The 21782-nt window shown below is 37.8% G+C and overlaps 1 protein-coding gene across 3 annotated transcripts in view; it reads left to right on the forward strand.

The window, feature by feature from the left end:
• STRN (striatin) overlaps positions 1-21782 on the forward strand; it is a 148245-nt gene that overhangs the window by 75473 nt on the left and 50990 nt on the right. For 2 of the 3 annotated variants that reach the window (XM_003416074.4, XM_023555275.2), the window contains 3 exons: positions 4526-4604; positions 17569-17736; positions 19913-20048. In XM_003416074.4, the coding sequence (XP_003416122.1) occupies positions 4526-4604; positions 17569-17736; positions 19913-20048 (383 nt within the window). Of the gene's footprint in view, positions 1-2866; positions 2887-4525; positions 4605-17568; positions 17737-19912; positions 20049-21782 lie in introns of those variants that run through there. The other variant, XM_064277197.1, reaches the window with a different exon arrangement.

Genomic DNA, 21782 nt, shown 5'->3' on the forward strand with positions numbered 1-21782 from the left:
TACGACAAATATTGCATATATGCTGTTTGTCAGGTCCAGCACCAAATCCAGCGAATAAGACAACCGTGTCCTAATGGGTTTTCATAGGGAAGATGATTAAAGAAGTAAGAATGATAAAGTATGTCGAATCGGCTCAACAGCACTGGGTAATATACAATGGGGGAAGTAACAGGTGTTTTAGAGACAATAGTAGGGGAACCTAATCTAGTTTGAAGTGGTCAAGGAAGGCTTCTTGGAAGAAGTGATATTTCAGTTGACATGTGAAGGACAAGTAGAAGTTAGCCAGGGCAAGTGGATAGAATAAATATTTATTGAAGGAGAAGTGGGGGAAAGAAAGTATTAGTGGTAGATCTTCTGAGGTGAGTGTGGTACATTCGAGAAACTGAATAACTGGGTGGTAGTAGAAAGGAGGCAGTATTTATAGATGAAGCTAGAGGGTTAGACTTGAGGGCAGTGCAGATGGTAGAGGGCCTTGTAAAATATGTTAAGGATTTCAGGCTTTATCATAAACTAAGAATAATGAGAAGACATTTGAATGTACTTTTTAAAAAAATGTTTAATTTTTGGTGAAAATATACACTTATTCAACAATTTCTACATGTACAGTTCGATGACATTGGTTACATTCTTTATGTTGTATCACCATTCTCACTGTCTTTCCCCATATTGTTCCACCACCATTGACTTAGACTCACTGCCCCACAAACAACCCTGGAATGTTCTCAATTAGGGCTGTTGTGATCAGATTTGCTCTTAGGTCACATTCACTACAGTGTGGAAGATGGAGTAGAGAGGGAAAAAGTGGAAATGGAGAGACTGACTTTAGAACTGTTACAATCACCTCAGTAAATGAGGAAGGGTACTTTGGTAGGGTCCTAACAGTGGAGTCAAAGGAAGGTAAGTGTGTCCAGGAAATATTTAGGAAGTAAAACCTGCAGAAACGAGTCCTTGGTTAGATGTAGGGGATGAAAAGAAAAAGAGTCAAAGATGGCTCCCACATATCTAGCTTAAACAACTAGACCGAAGTAGGTTTGGAAGGTGGTGGGTTCATTTTGGACTTACTTGTTGGGCAGCCAAGTGAAGATGACTAGTAGATAGTTGGGTATATGGGTCTGGAGCTCCAGCCAGAGGTATAGGTTAGATAATGTTGATTTGAGAGGCATTAGCATCTCCCACTGATGGCATTTGAAGCCACAGAAGTAGAAGAGATCACCCAGGGATCTTATGCATAGTGAGAGAAAGAGCTAAAATGGATTCCTGAGGATCCATTTAAAAGATTGATAGAAGAAGGAAACTGATAAAGAATATCTTAATGAAAGGAGGAAAACCAGGATAGTGGAAGCCAAGAAAAGAGAAGCTTTTCCAAAGGCCTGAAGAGTATCTCTGATATTTAGTGACACATAGGTCACTGAGACCTTTATTGCATGCAGTTTTGGTAGACAGATGAGGGCAGATAGAAAGACATGAGTGGGAAATGGAGAATGAGTGTAGACAATTTTCCAGAAGCTAGGTTGTGAAGGAGAGGAATTAGACGGTAATAGCTGAAAGGACATGGGGTCAAGGAAATCGAGTGTGTGCACACGCATGAATGCACGTGAGTGTGTGTTTCTTGGAGGAGGAGCCGATAAAAGGGAGAGAGTGGACATTGTCACAATAGAAAATATTTGAAGAAGCGATAGAGATTGAATTCTGAACATAGCTGAAAAATGGCAGGAAGAACATGTCTTTTATTATTACAAAGAGGGAATGTAAGAAGCTAGGTTGTTTGGTTTGCTGGTGGTTATTTAAGGGAATGTCCATACAATGGCTTTATGGATGACACAGGATTACCTGTTAAAAGTGGGTGAGAGGTTTAAGGAAAAGGAGAAAGGTTTTGAACTAATCATGGCGATCAGGAGGACAAACTAAGGAATAGAAGGATTGGGAAAAGCTAAGGCTTCATGATCATGAATTTATATAGAGGCACTAATTTTCGTAGAGGCAAAGAGAATGCATTGAATTCATGGAGGGATAAAGGAACAAGAAAATTGAGGACCTTTGCAAAAAAAAAAAAAAAAAATAGTTGAAGTGATAGACCATGAACTAAAATTAGAGAGGGAAGGAAGTGAAGAAGACAATATGAGGTTGAGGGATGAGTTAAATGTAAGAGGTGGACCTGTGGCCTAGAGCAAGTTAGCAGACTTTTTGTAAAAGGCCAAATAGTAAATATTTTGGGCTTTGCAGACCTTCTGGCCTTTGCTGCTCAACTCTGCTGTTGTAGCATGAAAGCAGCCACAGACTCTATCCATGAGCATAACTGTGGCCCAATAAAACTTTAGGTATAAAAACAGGTGGCAGGCTGGATTTGACCTGCAGGTTATAGTTTGCCAACCTCTGGTCTATAAGTACCAGCTCAACAAACAAACAAAAAAAGAGTTAATCGAGAGTGATTGACCCTCGAGGATATGCTCAGAGTGAGTTTCTCCATCTGTGACAGTTCTTCATTTATGAAAAGATCTAGGGTACGACACCAGTAGCGAGGTGATTGTGGAGAGGCTGTAGCGGATCACCCACGTGAATACTGACTTCACTCAAGATGATGTAGAAGTTTGATTGCACAGGAAGTATGTGAGCCAGGTTTGGAGAGTTATCAAGGGCTCTGTAGATGACAGCGATAGAAACAGCAACTAGGAGAGTATACGAGGTGTAACTAAATGGCACAAACCTTAAAGAACCAGGAGTTTTCCAGCCTTCGTTCTTTTATCCATTTACTGTATTATACTAAAACTGATAATCCAGACATGTTCTGAAACATTTCTCACAAAAAATTACTTTCTCCTCCTTTTTTTTTTAGTTTCATCCATTTCCAAACATTTACATTTCTGCTTCAGGAGAACATTACCCCAGGTTAGGCCAAAATTCATTTATCTTTGATATTTCATTTTCTCCTCTTTCTTATTGGAGACCAAGTAGTTACTGAAAATTGAGCATCTCTGCCTTAATGTTTAGATATTTAGACTATTTGCATTTAATGAGATTGTCGATATGGTTAGGATTAAATCTGCCACCCTTTGCTATTTGTTTTCTCTTTGTACAATCTCTTTGTTCTCTTTTTCAGCTGTCTTTTGGATTGTGTATTTTTTGTTATTTTCTCTCTTGTACTCCATACGTAGGGTTTTCTTGCCTGTAATCTTAACAGAAGCAGATCACCAGGCCTATCTTCCATGGTACCGGTACCGCTGGGTGGGTTTAAACCTCCAACCTTTAGGTTAGCAGTCAAGTGCAAACCGTTTGCACCACCTAGGGACCTTTGTAAAGTTACCCTCTGTGAAGTCATCCCAGAGTAATCTTTCTTGTGTTAACTCACTTCTTTTCTCAAAAACCACCCTCTTCCCACCCACCAAATTTACCCTGATATTTCTCTCGTATATTGCAGAGGTCGGACTAGTTATTTTGGGGTTATTTTAAGAGGAAAATGAGAGTGTAAGATGTAATTCTTATTTTTATTTAGACATTTCTATAATTTCTTATCTTCGTAGTGATAGCATGTGGAGGAAAGTATTAAAAAGCTTGGGCTCTGGAGTCAAACAAATGTGATTTCAATACTTAGAGCCATGTTTCTAATTAAGAAACTTGTAAGTTAACCTCTAAGACTCAACTTTCTCAGCTTTAAAATGGGAATAGTAATAATACCTATCTTTTGAGGTCATAGAATTAAAAGAGATAGTGTATATATGTTTTGAACACAATGTCTGGAAAACAGTAAGCATGCAGTAAGTGCTATATATCAAACATCCCAGTATCTCTTGTCCCTTTTGAATAAGATCCTACAAAGATCAGCTGTTTCTTATAGCTAGGTCAAGGGCTGATGAAAAGTGTGAAATTTTTTGTATAGTTAAAGTTGAGACATAGTGTAGTTTGGAAATTCTTTCCTGCAGATTTACCATGGAGAAGGCTCTTTTTATTTTATTTTTACCAAGTTCTTGAAAAGATTCAATTTAATGATAAGTTTAAAATGCTTAGGAGGCTTTCATTAATTTTAATTCATTATTTTTAACAAAAGAATACTTAAGGCTTTTATTTAATAGCTCGGAAGGGAAATAGGTTTTTTTTTTTATTATTATTCATCTGCCCTTTACCCAACTGGCTTTTCTGCCAACACCTCTGGGCATTTTAGTCTAGCTCTGATGTGGTGCCTCGTAGTACTTTTATTTGGTTCTTATCATATGACTTCATTTGGTTAAGTCTTTGTCCTGGAGGAAAATTCTCAAGCTAGCCAAAGAAGATGTCTTCATTTTAGGTCTGCTACTCTAAGGGGAATCCAGCAACAATAATGAGTTTTATATTAGAGTTTTCTTATGGAAATTAGAGTTTAAAACAAAATTTATGGTATCCTAACATAAATTTTTTCTATTTAACATATACTTTACATCTGTAGTTTTACATGTTCTTAACCTCATACATTTTTATTGGATACTTTTTATAAATCAAGATGCCCTGTAAAATGTAAAACAAGTCAGTTTTATTATGATTTAATGTTTTCCAGATGAAGGTAATGAAACAGAGGTACAGCCACAACAAAACAGCCAGTTAATGTGGAAACAAGGTCGACAACTGCTCAGACAGTAAGTATCCCAAGTTCAAATTATAAATTGACAATATATATTCATGAGATTATTTTGTGTTTCCAATTCAGAATAATTTTGTTTCTCATATTACTATACTGCTGTTGTGAAAAGTTTAATTGAATTACTATTCCTTTTTCATATTAAACACTTTTTCCCCATGGTGGAATTTATTTTTATTAAATATTCATAAGAATAATTAAGAACAGATTCTCTTTCTACAGTTTTATCTTCATCAAAAAGAGTAAAATTTCAAGCTTCTAAATTTTGTTATACACTTACATTTGCAGTTAAAAGAATTCTGTACCCTAAAGTCACTCCTTGCATCTTTAATACATGAATATACATATATTTTAATATAATCCCAGTCGGTGTTTACATGTATTTGTGTTATATTTTCAAACTTTCTATTTTAAATAGGTTGGAGAGCTCCTTTAATTACCAAATTGCAGATGTTGCGCTAACATATACTTTCTTCTATAAAATGTGTATTTGAAACTATAAAGAGGAAACAAAGCTAGGATGAGGTTCAGATGTCAAGTGGTAGACTAGACTCACTCACCAGCTCATGCTTGGCCCTTGCGTATCACTTTTAAAACTGGGATTCAGATTTGTGCCTCAGTAAAATGAAATTAACTACCTGTTTTGAATTTTTGGGTTGCTTGTGAATATTCTAACACTGTGGTCTGCCGGAAATTAAAGCTGGATTCAGAAGAAGATGTGGAATGAAGAAAAATATCATTGCTGATGTCAGATGAATCTTGACTGAAAACAGATACCAGAAAGCTCTTTACCAGTCGACTGTGCAAAGGCATTCGACTGTGTGGATCATAACAAGTTATGCATAACAATGCGAAGAATGGGAATTTCAGCACACTTAATTAATAGTGCTCATGCGGAACCTGTACATAGACCAAGAGGCAGTCGTTCAAACAGAACAAGGGGATTCTGTGTGGTTTAAAATCAGGAAAGGTGTGTCAGGGTTGTATCATTTCACCATAGTTACTCAATCTGTACCCTGAGCGCGTAACCCAAGAAGCTGGACTATACGAAGAAGAACATGGCATCAAGATTGGCGGAAGACTCATTGACAGCCTGCGATATGCAGATGACACAACCTTGCTTGCTGAAAATGAGGAGGACTTGAAGCACTAACTGATGAAGATAAGAGACTACAGCCTTCAATATGGATTACACCTCAACATAAAGAGAACAAAAGTCCTCACAGCTGGACCAATAAGCAACATCATGATAAACAGAAAAGACTGAAATTGTCAAGGATTTCATTTTACTTGGATCCACAATCAATGCCCAGAGAAGCAACAGTCAAGAAATAATGCATTGCACTGGGCAAATCTGCTGCAAGAGACCTCTTTAAAGTGTTAAAAAGCAAAATAGCACCGTGAGGACTAAGATGCGCCTGACCCAAGCCGTGGTGTTTTCAGTCGCATCATATGCATGCATAAGCTGGATACTGAAGAAGATTGACACCTTTGAATTATGATGTTGGCGAAGGATGTTGAATATACCATGGACTGCTAAAAGAACGAACAAATCTGTCTTGGAAGAAGTATAGCCATTATGCTCCTTAGAAGCAAGGATGGCGAGACTACATCTCACATACTTTGGACATGTTATCAAGAGGGTCTAGTCCCTGGAGAAGGGCATCACGCTTGGTAGAGGTCAGGGAAAAAAAGGAAGACCGTCAGCGAGATAGACTGACACAGTGGTTGCAACAACGGGCTTAAGTATAACAGCAATTGCGAGGATGGTGCAAGACTGGGCAGTGTTTCGGTCTGTTGTATATAGGATCATTATGAGTTGGAATCGACTCAGCGGCACCTAACAACAACAACGACAACATGGTCTCCAAAATGGATGGATGTCAGCCATTTCGAGTATGGGAAGAGAATATTAAAACATCTTCTCGTATCAATTTTTTGTCTTAAAAAAAATTAGAAGGAAATGAGACTTTGCTAATATCTAATAAGTGAATTTTCACTAGTGCCCTAACTTTGGTCTTAAATATGATTTGTGCTTTTTTCCTTTTATAATTGATAAGGGTTCATAGTGTACTGGTCTGTTTTTCTTTTTATGAGAGGTGATTATCATAGCGAACTACTCAAGAGATATTTTCAAGTACGTAAAGACTTATAATCTACTACTCAAAGTAAAGGTGACATTTTTATCAACGAGTGAGAAAGTAATGACTTAGTAAAACCAATGTGAGTGTAGAACATGTCTATCAGTTTTGAAAGCAGAGACATGCAATGTGACTATTTTGCCAAGGTGATGTATTAAATATTATTTGTTAGAAATAGAAAAACATAACACCTTTGTATTAGCGTGCAAGAGCAACTGATTAAATTCAGGAAAGTTGGAAATTTATTATAGTAGTCCCTGAATTCCAGTGGGGTTCTGTTCGGACAACTCCATTGTAAATCGATTCTGCCGTAAGTCGAATACCTCATTTTTAAAAAGTTTTAATTATTATTGCCATAGCCTACTATGTGGGAGTATTCTGAGCAGTAAATTGTAACATTGAGCATCTGTGAGTGGACTTCTGTGTCTTAGTCATCTAGTGCTGCTATAACAGAAACACGACAAGTAGGTGGCTTTAACAAAGTTGATTTTCTCACATTAAAGTAGGCTAGAAGTCCAAATTCAGGGTGTCAGCTCCAGGGGAAGGCCTTCTCTCTCTGTCAGCCTTCTCATCAATCTTCCCCGAGACTAGGAGCTTCTCTACACAGGGACCCCCAGGTCCAAAGGACTTGCTCTGCTCCTGGCACTGCTTTCTTGGCGGTTTGAGGTAGAGAGGGGGGCTTCCCCCTCTGCTCACTTCTGTCTTTTATCTCTCAAGAGATTGCCTCAAGACACAATCCAGTCTTGCAAGTTGAGTCATGCCTCACTAACACAACTGCTGCTTGTCCTCCCTCTTTAACATCGTAGAGGCAGATTTACAACATAATGGGAAAGTCACACAATACCAGGAATCATGGCCCAGCCAAACTGATACACATATTTTTGGGGGGACATAATTCAGTCCATGACAGTCTGAGAATGATAATGTAAGCAAATTAACATGCTTCAACATTGTATGTAGAACATATTACTAATGATAAAAAATAAACAACAAAAAACAAACTCGTTGAGTCGATTCCGACTCATAATGACTTTATAGGACAGAGTAGAACTGCCCCACACGGTTTCCAAGGCTGGTGGATTCGAACTGCTGAACTCTTAACCACTGCGCCAGCTGGCTCCATTACTAATGGTAAGATGTACAAAACAAAACAAAACAGATGGCCCTAAGTGCAGTTCTTCATAACTCAAATACATTATAAGTCAGGAACTACCTGTAAAAAAAAAAAAAAAAAAATACCTGTACTCAAATTTTAATCAAAACTTTTCTGTTTTGTTCTACATCCTACTTTGGTGAGTAGTGCCTGGAGTCTTAAAAGCTTGTGAGTGACTGTACTGTACTGATCCTACCCCATCTGGGGCAAGGGAGAATGAACAAAACCAAAGACACAAGGGAAAGATTAGTCCAGAGGACTAATGGCCCACAACTACCAAAGCCTCCACTAGACTGAGTCTAGCACAACGAGGTGGTGCCCAACTGCTAGCACCAACTGACTGCTCTGACAGGGATCACGTTAGAGGGTCCTGAACAGAGCAGGAGAAAAATGTAGAACAGAGTTCTAACTCACAAGAAAAAGACCAGACTTCACTGGTCTGACAGAGACTGGAGAAACCTCGAGGATATGACTCCTGAACACCCTTTTAACTGAGTACTGAAGTCACTCCTTCAGGTTCACCCTTCAACCAAAGATTAGACAGGCCCGTAAAACAAAATGAGACTAAATAGGCACACTAGCTCGGGCAGGGACGAGAAGACAGAAGGGGACAGGAAAGCTGGTAATGGGGAACCCAAGGTCGAGAAGGGAGAGTGTTGACGTGTGGTGGAGTTGGCAACCAGTATCACAAAACTTATATTAATTGTTTAATGAAAAACTAATTTGCTATGTAAATCTTCATCTGAAGTACAAAAAAAAAAAAAAGCTGCTCTCGAGTCAATTCTGACTCATGGTGATCCTGTGTGTCAGAGTAGACCTGTGCTCCATAGGGTTTTCAGTGGCTGATTTTTTTGGAAGTAGATTGCCCAGCCTTTCTTCCAAGGCACCTCTGGGAGGACTTAGACTTCCAGCCTTTCAAGTAGTAGGTGAGTGTGTTAGCTGTTTTTTTTTTTTTTTTTTTTTTACCACCCAGCAACTCCTTTTACTGTGTTACCACCTGGAATTTGGGGGTTGATTTGGAATAGCACCTATTAAAGTACCTAGAGTTACTTTAATATGTTTTAGTGAAGTTCATATTAACATTTATTAGATTCTTTTTATTGATAATACATATCTTATTTAGAAAATTGTTAGGGAAATTGAATAACCACTCTCAAACAAAATTTAGCTTGATAACCAAACATCCATTACCGCTTTAGAAGATTTCAATTATATATCATATTATTTTCATGTTTTTACATGTGAACACCCCTTATATTGACAGCCTAATAGTTTTGAGTGTGTAAGCTGTTGTATACTTTCATTGTTAGATATTTATTTCTGATTTTCTTTTCTTACCAGTAATATCAGTACTTGTGATATTTGTTAAAAAAAAAAAAGTCAATATGAATAAATATATGTTTACATATATTGGAAAATACCATATAAGTAATCCACCCTCTGCTCTGGGTATGTTAACTGTAGCTGCAGCTGCTTCCTGTTGGAACCAGTAAAAATCTAGAAGATGGGAACACTTCTCTCCTTCAGAATGAAGAAAAAAAAAAAAAAACAAACTTCCGTTAATATGGGATGGCACTGAAAAATGACTGCTTGATAAGATACACTTACTCCATCTTGATTACATATCTTTGTGAGCTTTCTTTCAACTGTCATAACTATTAAAACCGAATATTGAAATAAATTGATTTTAGACTGGTTGTCTACTTTTTACATTGAGTAAACTTGGTGTCTACTTACAGTTAGTGCCTAATATTCGTCTGTCACATTTGTTAGTGGCCTTTGCCTCTTTGTATTCCTGTAATTGCTACTTTTGACCACTTTTAGACAGTTTTGGTATTAATAGGTATTGAGTGCCTTCTATATCCCAGGCCCTGTAGTAGGTGTGCCTATTTAAGGAAAAAAAAAATGAGGTTCAGAATTAAAGTTACACAACAAGTGGCAGAAAGGGGTTTTTCTTTTTTTTCTTTAATTAAAGTTTTATTATTAAATATGCCAAGTATATAAAAAAATACAGGAAGTAACAGAATGATGAACACCATTGTAACCACCACCCAGCTTTATCTTAATTGTCATATTTGTTTCAGATCTTGTTATTTTTTCTTTTTAAGTGAAAGTTTACACATCAAGTCAGTCTCTCATATAAAACCTTATATACACCTTGCTATATACTCTCCTAGTTGCTCTCCCCTTAATTAGACAGCACACTCGGTCCCTCCACCCTGTGTTTCCGTGTCCATTCAGCCAGCTTCGGCCCCCCTCAGCTTTCACATTTCCCCTCCAGACAGGAGCTGCCCAGATAGTCTCATGTATCTTACTTGATCCAAGAAGCCCACTCCTCATCAGTATCATTTTCGGTCTTGTAGTCCAGTCCAATCCGTGTCTCGAGAGTTGGCATCGAGAATGGTTCCTGTCTTGGGCTAACAGAAGGTCTGGGGACCATGACCTCTGGGACCCCTCTGGTCTCAGTCGGACCATTAAGTCTGGTCTTTTTACTAGAATTTGGGGTCTGCATCCCACTGCTCTCCTGCTCGTTCAGGGGTTTTCTGTTGTACTCCCTGTCATGGCAGCCATTGGTTGTAGCTGGGCACCATCTAGTTCTTCTGGTCTCAGGCTGATGTAGTCTTTGATTTATGTGGCCCATTCTGATTCTTGGGCTCATACTCACCTTGTGTCTTTGGTGTTCTTCATTCTCCTTTGCTTCAGGTGGGTTGAAACCAATTGATGCATCTTAGATGGCCACTTGATAGCTTTTAAGACCCCAGACACCACTCTCCAAAATGAGATGCAAAATGTTTTCTTAATAGATTTTGTTATGCCATTTGACCTAGATGTCCCCTGAAACCATGGTCCCCAGACTCCTGCCCCTGCCACTCTGGCCTTCGAAGCATTCGGTTTATTCAGGAAACTCCTTTGCTTTTGGTTTAGTCCAGTTGTGCTGACCTCTCCTGTATTGTGTGTTGTCTTTCCCTTCACCTAAAGTGATTCTTGTCTACTATCTAATTAATGAATCCCCCTCTCCCTGCCTCCCTCCCACCCTCGTAACCATCAAAGAATATTTTCTTCTGTGTTTAAAGTATTTCTTGAATTCTTATAATAGTGGTCTCATACAATATTTGTCCTTTTGCAACTGACTAATTTAACTCAGCGTAATGCCTTCCAGATTCCTCCATGTTACGAGATGTTTCACAGATTCATCGCTGTTCTTTATCAATGCACAGTATTCCATTGTGTGAATATACCATAATTTTATCCATTCATCCATTGATGGGCGCCTTGGTTGCTTCCATCTTTTTGATATTGTAAACAGTGCTGCAGTGAACATGGGTGTGCATATATTTGTTCACGTAAAGGCTCTTCTCTAGGATATATTCCAGGGAGTGTCATTGCTGGATCGTAAGGATAGTTCCGTTTTTAGCTTTTTAAGGAAGTGCCGAATCAGTTTCCAAAGTGGTTGTACCATTTTACATTCCCACCAGCAGTGTATAAGTGTTCCAGTCTCTCCAGAACCTCTGCAACATTTATTATTTTGTGTTTTTTGGATTAATGCCAGCCTTGTTGGAGTGAGATGGAATCTCATTGTAGTTTTGATCTGCATTTCTCTAATGGCTAATGAACCTGAGCACTTCCTCATGTATCTGTTAGCTACCTGAAAGTCTTCTTTAGTGAAGTGCCTGTTCATATCTTTTGCCCATTTTCTAATTGGGTTATTTGTCTTTTTGTCTTTGAGTTTTTGCAGTAACATGTAGATTTCAGAGATCAGCCACTGATCAGAAATGTTACAGCTAAAAACTTTTTCCCGGTCTGTAGGTAATCTTTTTACTCTTGGTGAAGTCTTTGCATGAGCATAGGTGTTTGACTTTTAGGAGCTCCCAGTTATCTCATTTCTCTTCTGCTGTTTTTGCAGTTCTAGTAATGTTTTGTATACTATTTATGCCACGTATCAGGGATGCTAACATTGTTCCTATTTTTCCTTTCATGAACTTTATCGTTTTAGATTTTATATTTCGGTCTTTGATCCATTTTGAGTTGGTTTTTGTGCATGGCATGAGGTATGAGTCTTGTTTCATTATTTAGCAGATGGATATCCAGTTATGTCAGCACCATTTGGTGAAACAGACTGTCTTTTCCCCATTTAACAGAGCTTGGGCCTTTGTCAAATATCAGTTGCTTATACGTGAATGGATTTATATCTGGATTCACAATTCTGTTCCATTGATCTATGTATCTGTTGCTGTGCTGGTACCAGGCTGTTCTGACTACCATGGCAGTATAATATGTTCTAAAGTCAGTTAGTGTGAGGCCTCACACTTTGTTGTTCTTTTTCAGTAACGCTTTACTTGTCTGGGGCCTCTTTCCCTTCCATATGAAGTTGGTGATTTATTTCTCCATCTCATTAAAAAATGTCACTGGTGTTTGCATTGGGATTGCATTGTATCTATAGATCACTTTGGGCAGAGTAGACATTTTTATAATGTTGAGCAGGGTATGTTTTTCCACTTATGAAGGTCTCTTTTGGTTTCTTGCAGTATGTAATCTGATATGATTCATTTAATTTCATTTGGGTTTGTCGTGATATCGCCAGTTTCATTTCTCATTCAGGTTATTTGCCTCCTCTCCTGTTTTTTTTCAGCCTGACCAGTGGTTTATTGATGTTGTTAATCTTTTCAAAGAACCAGCTTTTGGTCTTGTTAACTCTTTCAATTATTTTTGTTTTCTGTTTCATTTAATTCTGCTCCAATTTTTGTTATTTGCTTTCTTCTTGTGCCTGAAGGTTTCTTTTGTTGCTCTCTTTCCATTCAAGTTGTAGGGATAGTTCTTTGATTTTGGCCCTTTCTTCTTTTTTGAATGTGTGCATTTATTGATATAAATTGACCTCTGAGTGCTGCTTTTGCTGTGTCCCAAAGGTTCTGATAGGAAGTGTTTTCATTCTCATTGGATTCTGTGAATTTCTTTATTCCATCCTTGATGTATTCTATAACCCAGTAATTTTTGAGCAAGGTATTGTTCTGTTTGCAAGTGTTTGATTTCTTTTCCCTGCTTTTTCTGTTATTGACTTCTACTTTTTTTTATGACCTTATGGTCAGAGAAGGTGCTTTGTAATATTTTGATGTTTTGGATTCGGCAAAGGCTTTCTTTATGGCCTGATATGTGGTCTATTCTAGAGAAGTTCCATGCGCACTGGAAAAGAAAGTATACTTGGTTGCTATTGGGTGGACTGTTCTGTATTTGTCTGTGAGGTCAAGTTGGTTAATTGTGGCATTTTGCTCTTCCGTGTCTTTATTGAGCTTCTCTCTGGATGTTCTGTCCTTCACTGAAAGTGGTGTGTTGAAGTCTCCTTGTATAATTGTGGAGCTGTCTATCTCACTTTTCAATGCTGTTAGAATTTGTTTTATGTATCTTGAAGCCCTGTTGTTGGGTGTATAAATATTTAATATGGTTATATCCTTCTGGTATATTGTCTCTTTAATTGTTGTATAGTTTTGTTTTGTTTTTTTTTTTTAGTACCCTTATCCTTTGTGGTAGATTTAAGTTTGAAATCTGTTTTATCAGAAATTAGTATAGCCACTCCTGCTCTTTTTTGGTTGTTGTTTGCTTGATATATTTTTTTTCCATCCTTTGAATTTTAGTTTGTTTGTGTCTTTAAGTCTAAGGTGTGTCTCTTGTAGGCAGCATATAGCCAGATAGAGTTTTATAATCCATTCTGCAACTCTCTGTCTCTTTATTGGTACATTTAGTCCCTTTACATTCAGCATGATTATACATAGGTTTGAGTTTAGTGCTGTCATTTTGATGTCTTTGTGTGTTGTTGACAGTTTCATTTTTCCACTTTTTTGTCCTGAGAAGTTTTTCTTTGTGAATTGTGTGTTCCTCTTTTACATTGTGGTTAAATTTGTTTTTGCTGAGTCTTTATGTTTATCTTGTTCTTTATTTTGAAGTGTAGGATTGTTAGTCTTCTTTGCGATTACCTTGATATTTACCCCTCTTTTTCTAAGTTTAAGTCTAGCTTGTGTCTCTGTATATCGCCTTGATTTCCTTTCCATATGGAAGATTTATGTGTACTTTATTTAGTCCCTCTTTATTGATTATTGTCATTTTTTACATAGTGATATTACCGATGTCCTGTTTTGAGCATTTATTTTAAATCTTGATTTATTTTTATGATTTTCCTATCTCAGTTGATGTCTGGTTACTCTGTTCTGTGTTCTGGTGTTCGGTTGATATCTGATATTATTGATTTTCTATCCAGAGAATTCCCTTTAGTATTTCTTGTAGTCTTGGTTTTTGCAAATTCACTAAGCTTGTTTTTATCTGTAAATATCTTAATTTTGCCTTCATATGTGAGAGACAGTTTGGCTGGATATATGATTCTTGGCTGGCAGTTTTTCTCCTTCAGTGCTTTATATATGTCATCCCATTGCCTTCTTGCCTGCGTGGTTTCTGCTGAGTAGTCCAAACTTATTCTTTTTGATTCTCCTTTGTAGGTGACTTTTCGTTTATCGCTGGCTGCTTTTGAAATTTTCTCTTTATCTTTGGTTTTGGCAAGTTTGATGATACTATGTCTTGGTGACATTCTTTTGGGATCTACCTCGTATGGGGTTTGATGAGCATCTTGGATGAATATCCTTTCATCTTTCACAATGTCAGGGAAGTTTTCTGCCAACAAATCTTTGACAATTTTCTCTTTGTTTCCTGTTATCCCTTACTGTTCTGGTATTCCAATCACTTGCAAGTTATTCTTTTTGATAGAGTCCCACATGATTCTTAGGGTTTCTTCATTTTTTTTTTAATTCTTTGATCTGATTTTTCTTCAGATATATTGGTGCCAAGTGATTTATCTTCAGTTGCCGCAATTCTACATTCCAGTTCCTCAATTCTGCTCTTCTGACTCTCTATTGAGTTGTCTGATCCTGTATTTTTATTGTTTACCTTCTGAATTTCTGAATGCTGTCTCCCTATGGATTCTTGCGGTTTGTTAAATTTTTCATTATGTTCTTGAGTAATCTTTTTAATTTCTTCAACTTCTTTATCTCTGTGTTCCTTGGCTTTTTCTGTTTGTTGCCTGATTTCTTTCCTGATGTCTTGAAGAGTTCCATATATATATCTTTTGTATTCTATGTCTGGTAATTCCAGGAGTACATCTTAATCTGGGAGAGTCCTTGATTCTCTGTTTTGGGAGTTTGTTGAAGCAGTCATGGTCTGCTTCTTTATGTGATTGGATATTGACTGTTGTCTCTGAGCTATCTATAAGTTATTTATGTTTGCTCACTGTGTCATAGTTTATTTGTTTTGTTTCGATATGGCTTAATAGGCTACTAGAGTGAGCTCGCTTGGTTATTGGAGCCTTTGAAGCACTAATGTCCTGTTACCAGATGGCTAGAGCTGTTACCAGGTATATGAGTGTAGGGGTCCATTCACTATTCTTGTATAGATTCAGCTCAGGTGTCCAGGTTGCCAGTCACCTAGTGTGTGGCATAGGCTCTCACCTACTATCTTAGAGGAGCAGTGGTGATGGGTGTATGTACCGGTTTCTGGTAGCAGCAGGGGGTCACACTCTGAGGAAGGCAGGGGGCTGACAGCCTTCCCTCAAGTGTCAGTGAGGAAGGAGCATCTCTGTTGTTTAGAGCACTGTGGTGGGTAGGCTCTGGAACTGTACCTTTGGCACCCAGTGCTTATATCTGTAAGGACTGGTAGGCACCATTATCCTTTTGCGGGCGGCTACGTGGTGTAGATGGAGCCTTGAGCTCTCGGGCCCCTGCTGTGGGTAGGTGAAGGCCCTGCTTACTAGGCAGAGCGGTATCAAACATCTAAAACCTGCTTCTCCCCGCACAGCTGAAACAGATACAGTTAGATCTCAGACAGATTTGCCCTTGCAGTATAATAGCCACCTGGATCCATGTAGGGGTGAGAGAAAAAGTCTGTGGATTGCTTATGCCTGCGCTGGAGCTGCTTCTGCTCTGAGCTACCAGATTAGCGGAGTAGTATTCCCCCACCCCCATTTGTTAATTTGTTCCTTCTCCTAGGCCAGGAGTATGGCTCAGAGAGTGCAGCAGGTTCAATCTCAGGCCCAGGGAAATCAACTGTTAATGAAGCTGGCTGGGGCAGAGGGGGAGGGATCAGATAGAGAGGAGAGAGTTCTTTCAAAAGAGGGAGCTATTAGATAAAATTACTTATCTTGTGTGGAGAGTGCTGTTTTATCCCAGATTCCAGAGGCATGTGTAGCCTGTGTGTGCTGACTGGGTCCCTGCTGGGATTGCCCCAGGCTGCCCCCCTCCCACACCAAGATTGCCCCAGGGGTTTAGGGCTGTGTCCCACAGCACTTGCCTTCTTTTGCCAAAGCAGCTGTGTCCTAAACTCCTCAGCCAGTCCCATTGGTGGGGGTTGGTGTGCCAGCACATTGGTTGCCTTCTTTCACTGAAGCAGCTGCTTCCTAAATGCCACAGCCAGCCCTGTTGTAGACCTGCCACAGTGTCAGGGGCGCGCCACTCTGCCTTCTTTTGTTAAACTGCTGTGTCTCAGGGAACTACCATCAGCCCCGCCATAGTTGCTCCAAAGAACAGTGCCAAGGAACCGGAGCTGAGACGTGGCACGGGCTCAGCAACTAGTCACTGCTTCCACACCGTCTCTTCCTCTGCTGTCGCTCAGACCGATTCCTTAATTTTGCCTTTGATGCTCAGGGATTCTAGCTTGTCCTGTGTAATCAGTTCACTTGTTTTTTTGGGTCTTTGTTGTAAGAGGGATGGGCAGAAGCTACTGGCTAGTTCACTGTCTTGGCCCTGCCTCTCATTGTTCAGAAATGGGTTTTAGACTCAGCTCTAACCCTTAATACAAAGGCTATCCCCTTTCTCCACATTGCTGCCACTCTGCAACATGCATACATATGTGCACACATACACACACCTCACATCCTGCAATTTTAATTTAATTGCAGATGGTGCAAATGGCTAAGCTCTAGACTACTAGCTGAAAGTTTGGCAGTTTGAACCCACCCAGAGAAGATCGGCCTGGCCATCTGCTTCCACGAGGTCACAGCCTTGGAAACCCTATGGAGCAGTTCTGCTCTGTATGCTTGGGGTTGCCATGAGTAGGAATCAATTTGACAACTACCAAAAACAACAATTTATATTTTAACATTTTTGTAGATTTAAAGCTTCCCTTCTGTAGACATGAGTCTTTGAAAAAGACTACCTGCTTGTGTGTTGTGGAGGAAACCCTACGTGCTAGAAACATTTTCCCCATGTCTCAATTAATCCAGTGACACTTGCCATCAGAAATGTTTTTTAAAAAGTCTACTGGAATTTTTATTTTTTGCTGGAATACTATTATGAATTAGTAATTCAGCAGAATCTGGGAGTTAGCTTTCTCCAATCCAGCCTAGAGTAGAGAGTGTGCTGTTAGGTATATTAAAGAACAACTTCTTCTTAAGATAAATGTAATGAATGGTGTATTGTGTGGTTCTTTGATTTTTCTCAGTGACTGAAGAGGCTGGTACTGCAAGAGACAGCCCCATCTGCAGCTGGAAAATTATTTATTAGCAAGTCTCATTCGCATAGTACTGTACTGTTAAGTCTTACACAGGCAGTGAATTTGAAGAAATGTTTTTATTTACATATTAAATTATAAAGTACTGATGCCTATATGACTGAATTGTAAGAATCCTCTTCACACAGGTATCTACAGGAGGTGGGTTACACAGACACTATCCTAGATGTGAAATCTAAACGAGTGCGAGCTTTGTTGGGCTTTTCAAGTGATGTCACCGACAGGGAAGATGACAAAAATCAGGACTCAATTATAAATGGCACAGAGGCTGAAATTAAAGAGACAGCAATGATTGGGTAAGTATTTTTCTGGAAAGTGTTTCAGCTTGAATTTTATTTCTTATTAAATATTTTTTGTTGTATGGGTGATACAGTTTAAGATAGTGATACAGAAATATAATTAAGTTTAAAAAATTTTTTCATTTTATTTTGTAAGAAGGAAACACCTAAGGATTAAAGTTACCCGTTGTATTTTATTGGCTATTTTAATTTCCGAATATAATTTTTTACTTAGAAAATTCTTATTTTATTGAAATTTATGTATGTATTATAGATTTTTAGTGTCTTGAAGCTCAGTCACTTTCTATTAGAACTTTATAAGAGATTTGGAAATTGACTATTAATCTGTAAGAATGAAATTTCATTATTGGTGACCTAGAAATCAAGCAAATACCTCAAAATTCTTAGAAGTAAACCCCTTTTTTTTTAACTACTTTTGTTTAATAATGCTGTAACTCATATTTCCTATGACTGAAATATATTTTTAAGCATGTATTTTAAATTGATGGACTGTCTAACCCACCTACGTGTGAAAAGTTCAGTAGCTGTTTGAAATATTTTGTTTTGCTTTTTGGATCATTTATCATACAGTTATATATAATTCTCTTTAAAGCGAACATGAATAGTTCAATGAAGAAATTTTTTTTTTATTGGAATAAATTTTCCGTAATTCTTAACTAAATGAAAAACCAACGATTCTGTGAAAGTCCAAGAATGATGTTACTTTATTTTAACACGTTTAGGCTTAGAAGAATGGTATTAATTGAACTCTAAACATTTTTCAATGAGAACATAGTTCCTGTTATTTGGCACATGAACTAATATTAGAGGATTTGTATAAAGATGAAAAATAAGTCTTTTGTAATCAAAATGTCATTGACACCTTCCTAAATTATTTATTAATAATTAGGGATATGTTGACTTATTTTTATAGATGTAAAAGTATAAATTATTTCTCTGTGTAGACATGGAACATGTGAACATTGTTTCTAGTTGCATTTTCACCTTGAGGGTTGATTTTAAGTCATCATGAAGACCTTCACAGAAGACCACTGTAATTGTCATGTGTTTTGGGTTTGCTTAGTTTTTTGAAAGTGACAAGAGTATCATTCTGAATCTGTCAGATTTAGGTAGGAACTGAGAATATGGGGCTGGGAAGGACAAATATGTAGCTCTCAGCTGACCCAAACTTAGGATTTATCTGTCTTGGAAGTTTTGTCCATAGTTGTGACTAAAATTTTTCAGAAAAATGTCTTCTCATCTAAAACATTTCCTAATGAACTGGAGAAAAATCATTCTATTTTGGCCATTAAAAAACTGAATTATTATTTTTGGGTACTGTTGAGTCAATTTCGACTCATAGCAACCCCATGTGACAGTAGAACTGCCCCATAGACTTTTCTTGACTGTCATCTTTACAGGAGCAGATTGCCACGTCTTTCTCCCACAGAGCTGCTGAGCAGATTTGAACCACCACCCTTTCTGTTAGCAGCTGAACACTTAACCATTGTGCCACCAGGGCTCCTTATTTACTAAAGTATTTCCAGGAAACTAAATTCAAGTCTCACATCTTTAAAAACTCAGTCATTTCCAAAAAAGTTAATGGTTTATTAACCAATACTTGACAGCAACTAACAGCAAGGATCAAGTCTTGTAGTAATATTAATTTGACCAATACATTATTTTTAGTATTAAAAAAAAAAAAATTTTTTTTATGTGCACATTTTTTTTTAACCTCTTTAGCTGTTCAGCAGAAATAGAAGGTTACAACAGAGATAATGGCATATCTACTAGTTATTTCCTTAGTTGTAGAAGCTTATGTAAGAGGTCAAAGGAAGTGTTATAGAGAGGAAAAGAACAGAAACACTGGAGGCAGAGATAATAAGAAAAATATTTTTAAATAAGTATGTTAAGTTTGACTTAAAGAACAAAATAATACTGAGTCAGAAATTACTTACATTAGCATAACACTGAGTAGATATGATTGCAAAGTACTTTTAAAACAGTAACCACATCCTGTATTGCTTTCCAATTAAAGTCCATGGAAATGGAATGGATAAGAGTCAACATAGAACATGATTGGGGGGGATCATAGTTACAATGTAAACAGAAGTTAGTGCAACATATCATGGATTAATCCTTATGTTAATGTTAGAAAAGGTAAACTGAGCAAGATGTACATGTTTTAAACCAGAAAATCCGAGTTAACAGATTCTGCCTCCGTACTGGATAATTTCAAATTCCTTGAAAGCGCAGCTGTGGATTTCAGTGACGAAGATGAAGACGATGATATTGATGGAAGAGAAAAAAGCATCATTGACACTTCAACAGTGAGTTGGATAAATCAACTAATATAAATATTTTTAGTGAACAGAATGCATACTTTAAAAATAATCCGTGTTTTTCAACCTAAACCCTTAATTTTTTTTTCATGAATTTTGGAGAACTCAGTGTTCAGGATTGATTTGAAATTCAGGCATATTTTCAGAATAGCAGCTTTCTCTTGAAAGTCCTTACTGTTTTACTTTTTGTTAATTCATTAAATAGGATAACATTTTATAGGGCTAGAGAATGTAGTAAACATTTTGTGTTATAACAATGCAGTGTTATTGGTTACTATAAGACAGTAGAACCGACAGACCTATCATGGTGCCTAATGGCTCTACTCGATACAGTTTTTGTCTCTTGTCAGGGTTGCTTTGGTAGACAAGTTCTACAAAAGTGCCTGCTTTCAGAAATCTAGATTTCTTCATAATTGTTTAGGGTTCTTCTGAAGCTTGTTCAGATCTTTATAAGGTTATAAAACTTCCCCATTGTAATTTCCTGGAATGAGATGTTTCTAAATTGCTGCTTCTGCCTTCTCTCCCTTTCTGCCATCTCATCCCTTTTCCTTCTTTAAGTAAGGTCATGAGGACATGCTTTGATTTGTCTAGGAAAATGTTCGGCATTCCTTTTTTCTCATTGATGTAGTAAGAGGAGGAGGAAAATAAGATACTATAAAGCAGTGGTGTCACTAGGGGGAGATAGGGGGCGCTGACTGTACTGGGTGACGCTGTCAGAGGAGGTAACACCAAAATGACTGTCTATAAAATTTTTGTGCAGTGTTTCAGCAGAAATTTATTATTTTTATGAAACATCCATATAGTTTGTTACAACACAGAATCATTTTTTGTAAGCCTAGCCTACAAGGCTAAAGCTCTATGCTAATTTACTTCTTGAACCTTTTAATGTACTCCAGTCAGAGCTGTCATTATTACTAAATATAATGACTCTTTGAATCTCATGGTTTCATCTGCACACACTACAAGCATGTGCTGTTTTCGTTGTTGCCGATATTTTTATAGTTGCTGGTTTTGTCAAATTTTCCGGTGTTTTAGCTCTAGTATTGTGGTCATTCCACCATTCATCAGTCAGTTTGTCGTACTGCGGTGGCTTATGTGTTGCTGTGATGCTGGAAGCTTTGCCACTGGTGTTTCAAATACCAGCAGGGTCACCCATAGTGGACAGGTTTCAGTGGAGCTTCCAGACTAAGACAGGCTAGGAAGAAGGACCTGGTGATATACTTCTAAAAAATTAACTAGTAAAAACCTTTTGAATGGCAATGGAACATTGTCTCATGTGGTGGAAGATGAGCACCTCAGGTTCGAAGGCACTCAAAATATGACTGGGGGGAACTGCCTCCTAAAAGTAGAGTCTACCTTAATGAGGTGGTTGGAGCAAAGCTTTGAGGATCTCATTTGGTGAGGTGGCATGGCTCAAAATGAGAAAAAAACTGCAAATATCCGTTAATAATTGGAACATGGATTGTACAAAGTATGAATCTAGGAAAATTGGAAGGCGTCAGAAATGAAATGGACCACATGAAAGTTGATATCCTAGGCATTAGTGAGCTGAAATGGTCTGGTGTTGGCCATTTTGAATCAGATAATCATATGCTCTACTATGCTGGGAATGACACATTGAAGAGAAATGGTGGCGCATTCATTGTCAAAAAGAACATTTCAGTCTATCCTGAAGCAGAAGGCTGTCAGTGATAGAAAATATCCATAGCACTACAAGAAAGA

The sequence above is a fragment of the Loxodonta africana genome, chromosome 26 (genome assembly GCF_030014295.1).
Source record: "Loxodonta africana isolate mLoxAfr1 chromosome 26, mLoxAfr1.hap2, whole genome shotgun sequence".
In the NCBI taxonomy this organism is placed as follows: domain Eukaryota; kingdom Metazoa; phylum Chordata; class Mammalia; order Proboscidea; family Elephantidae; genus Loxodonta; species Loxodonta africana.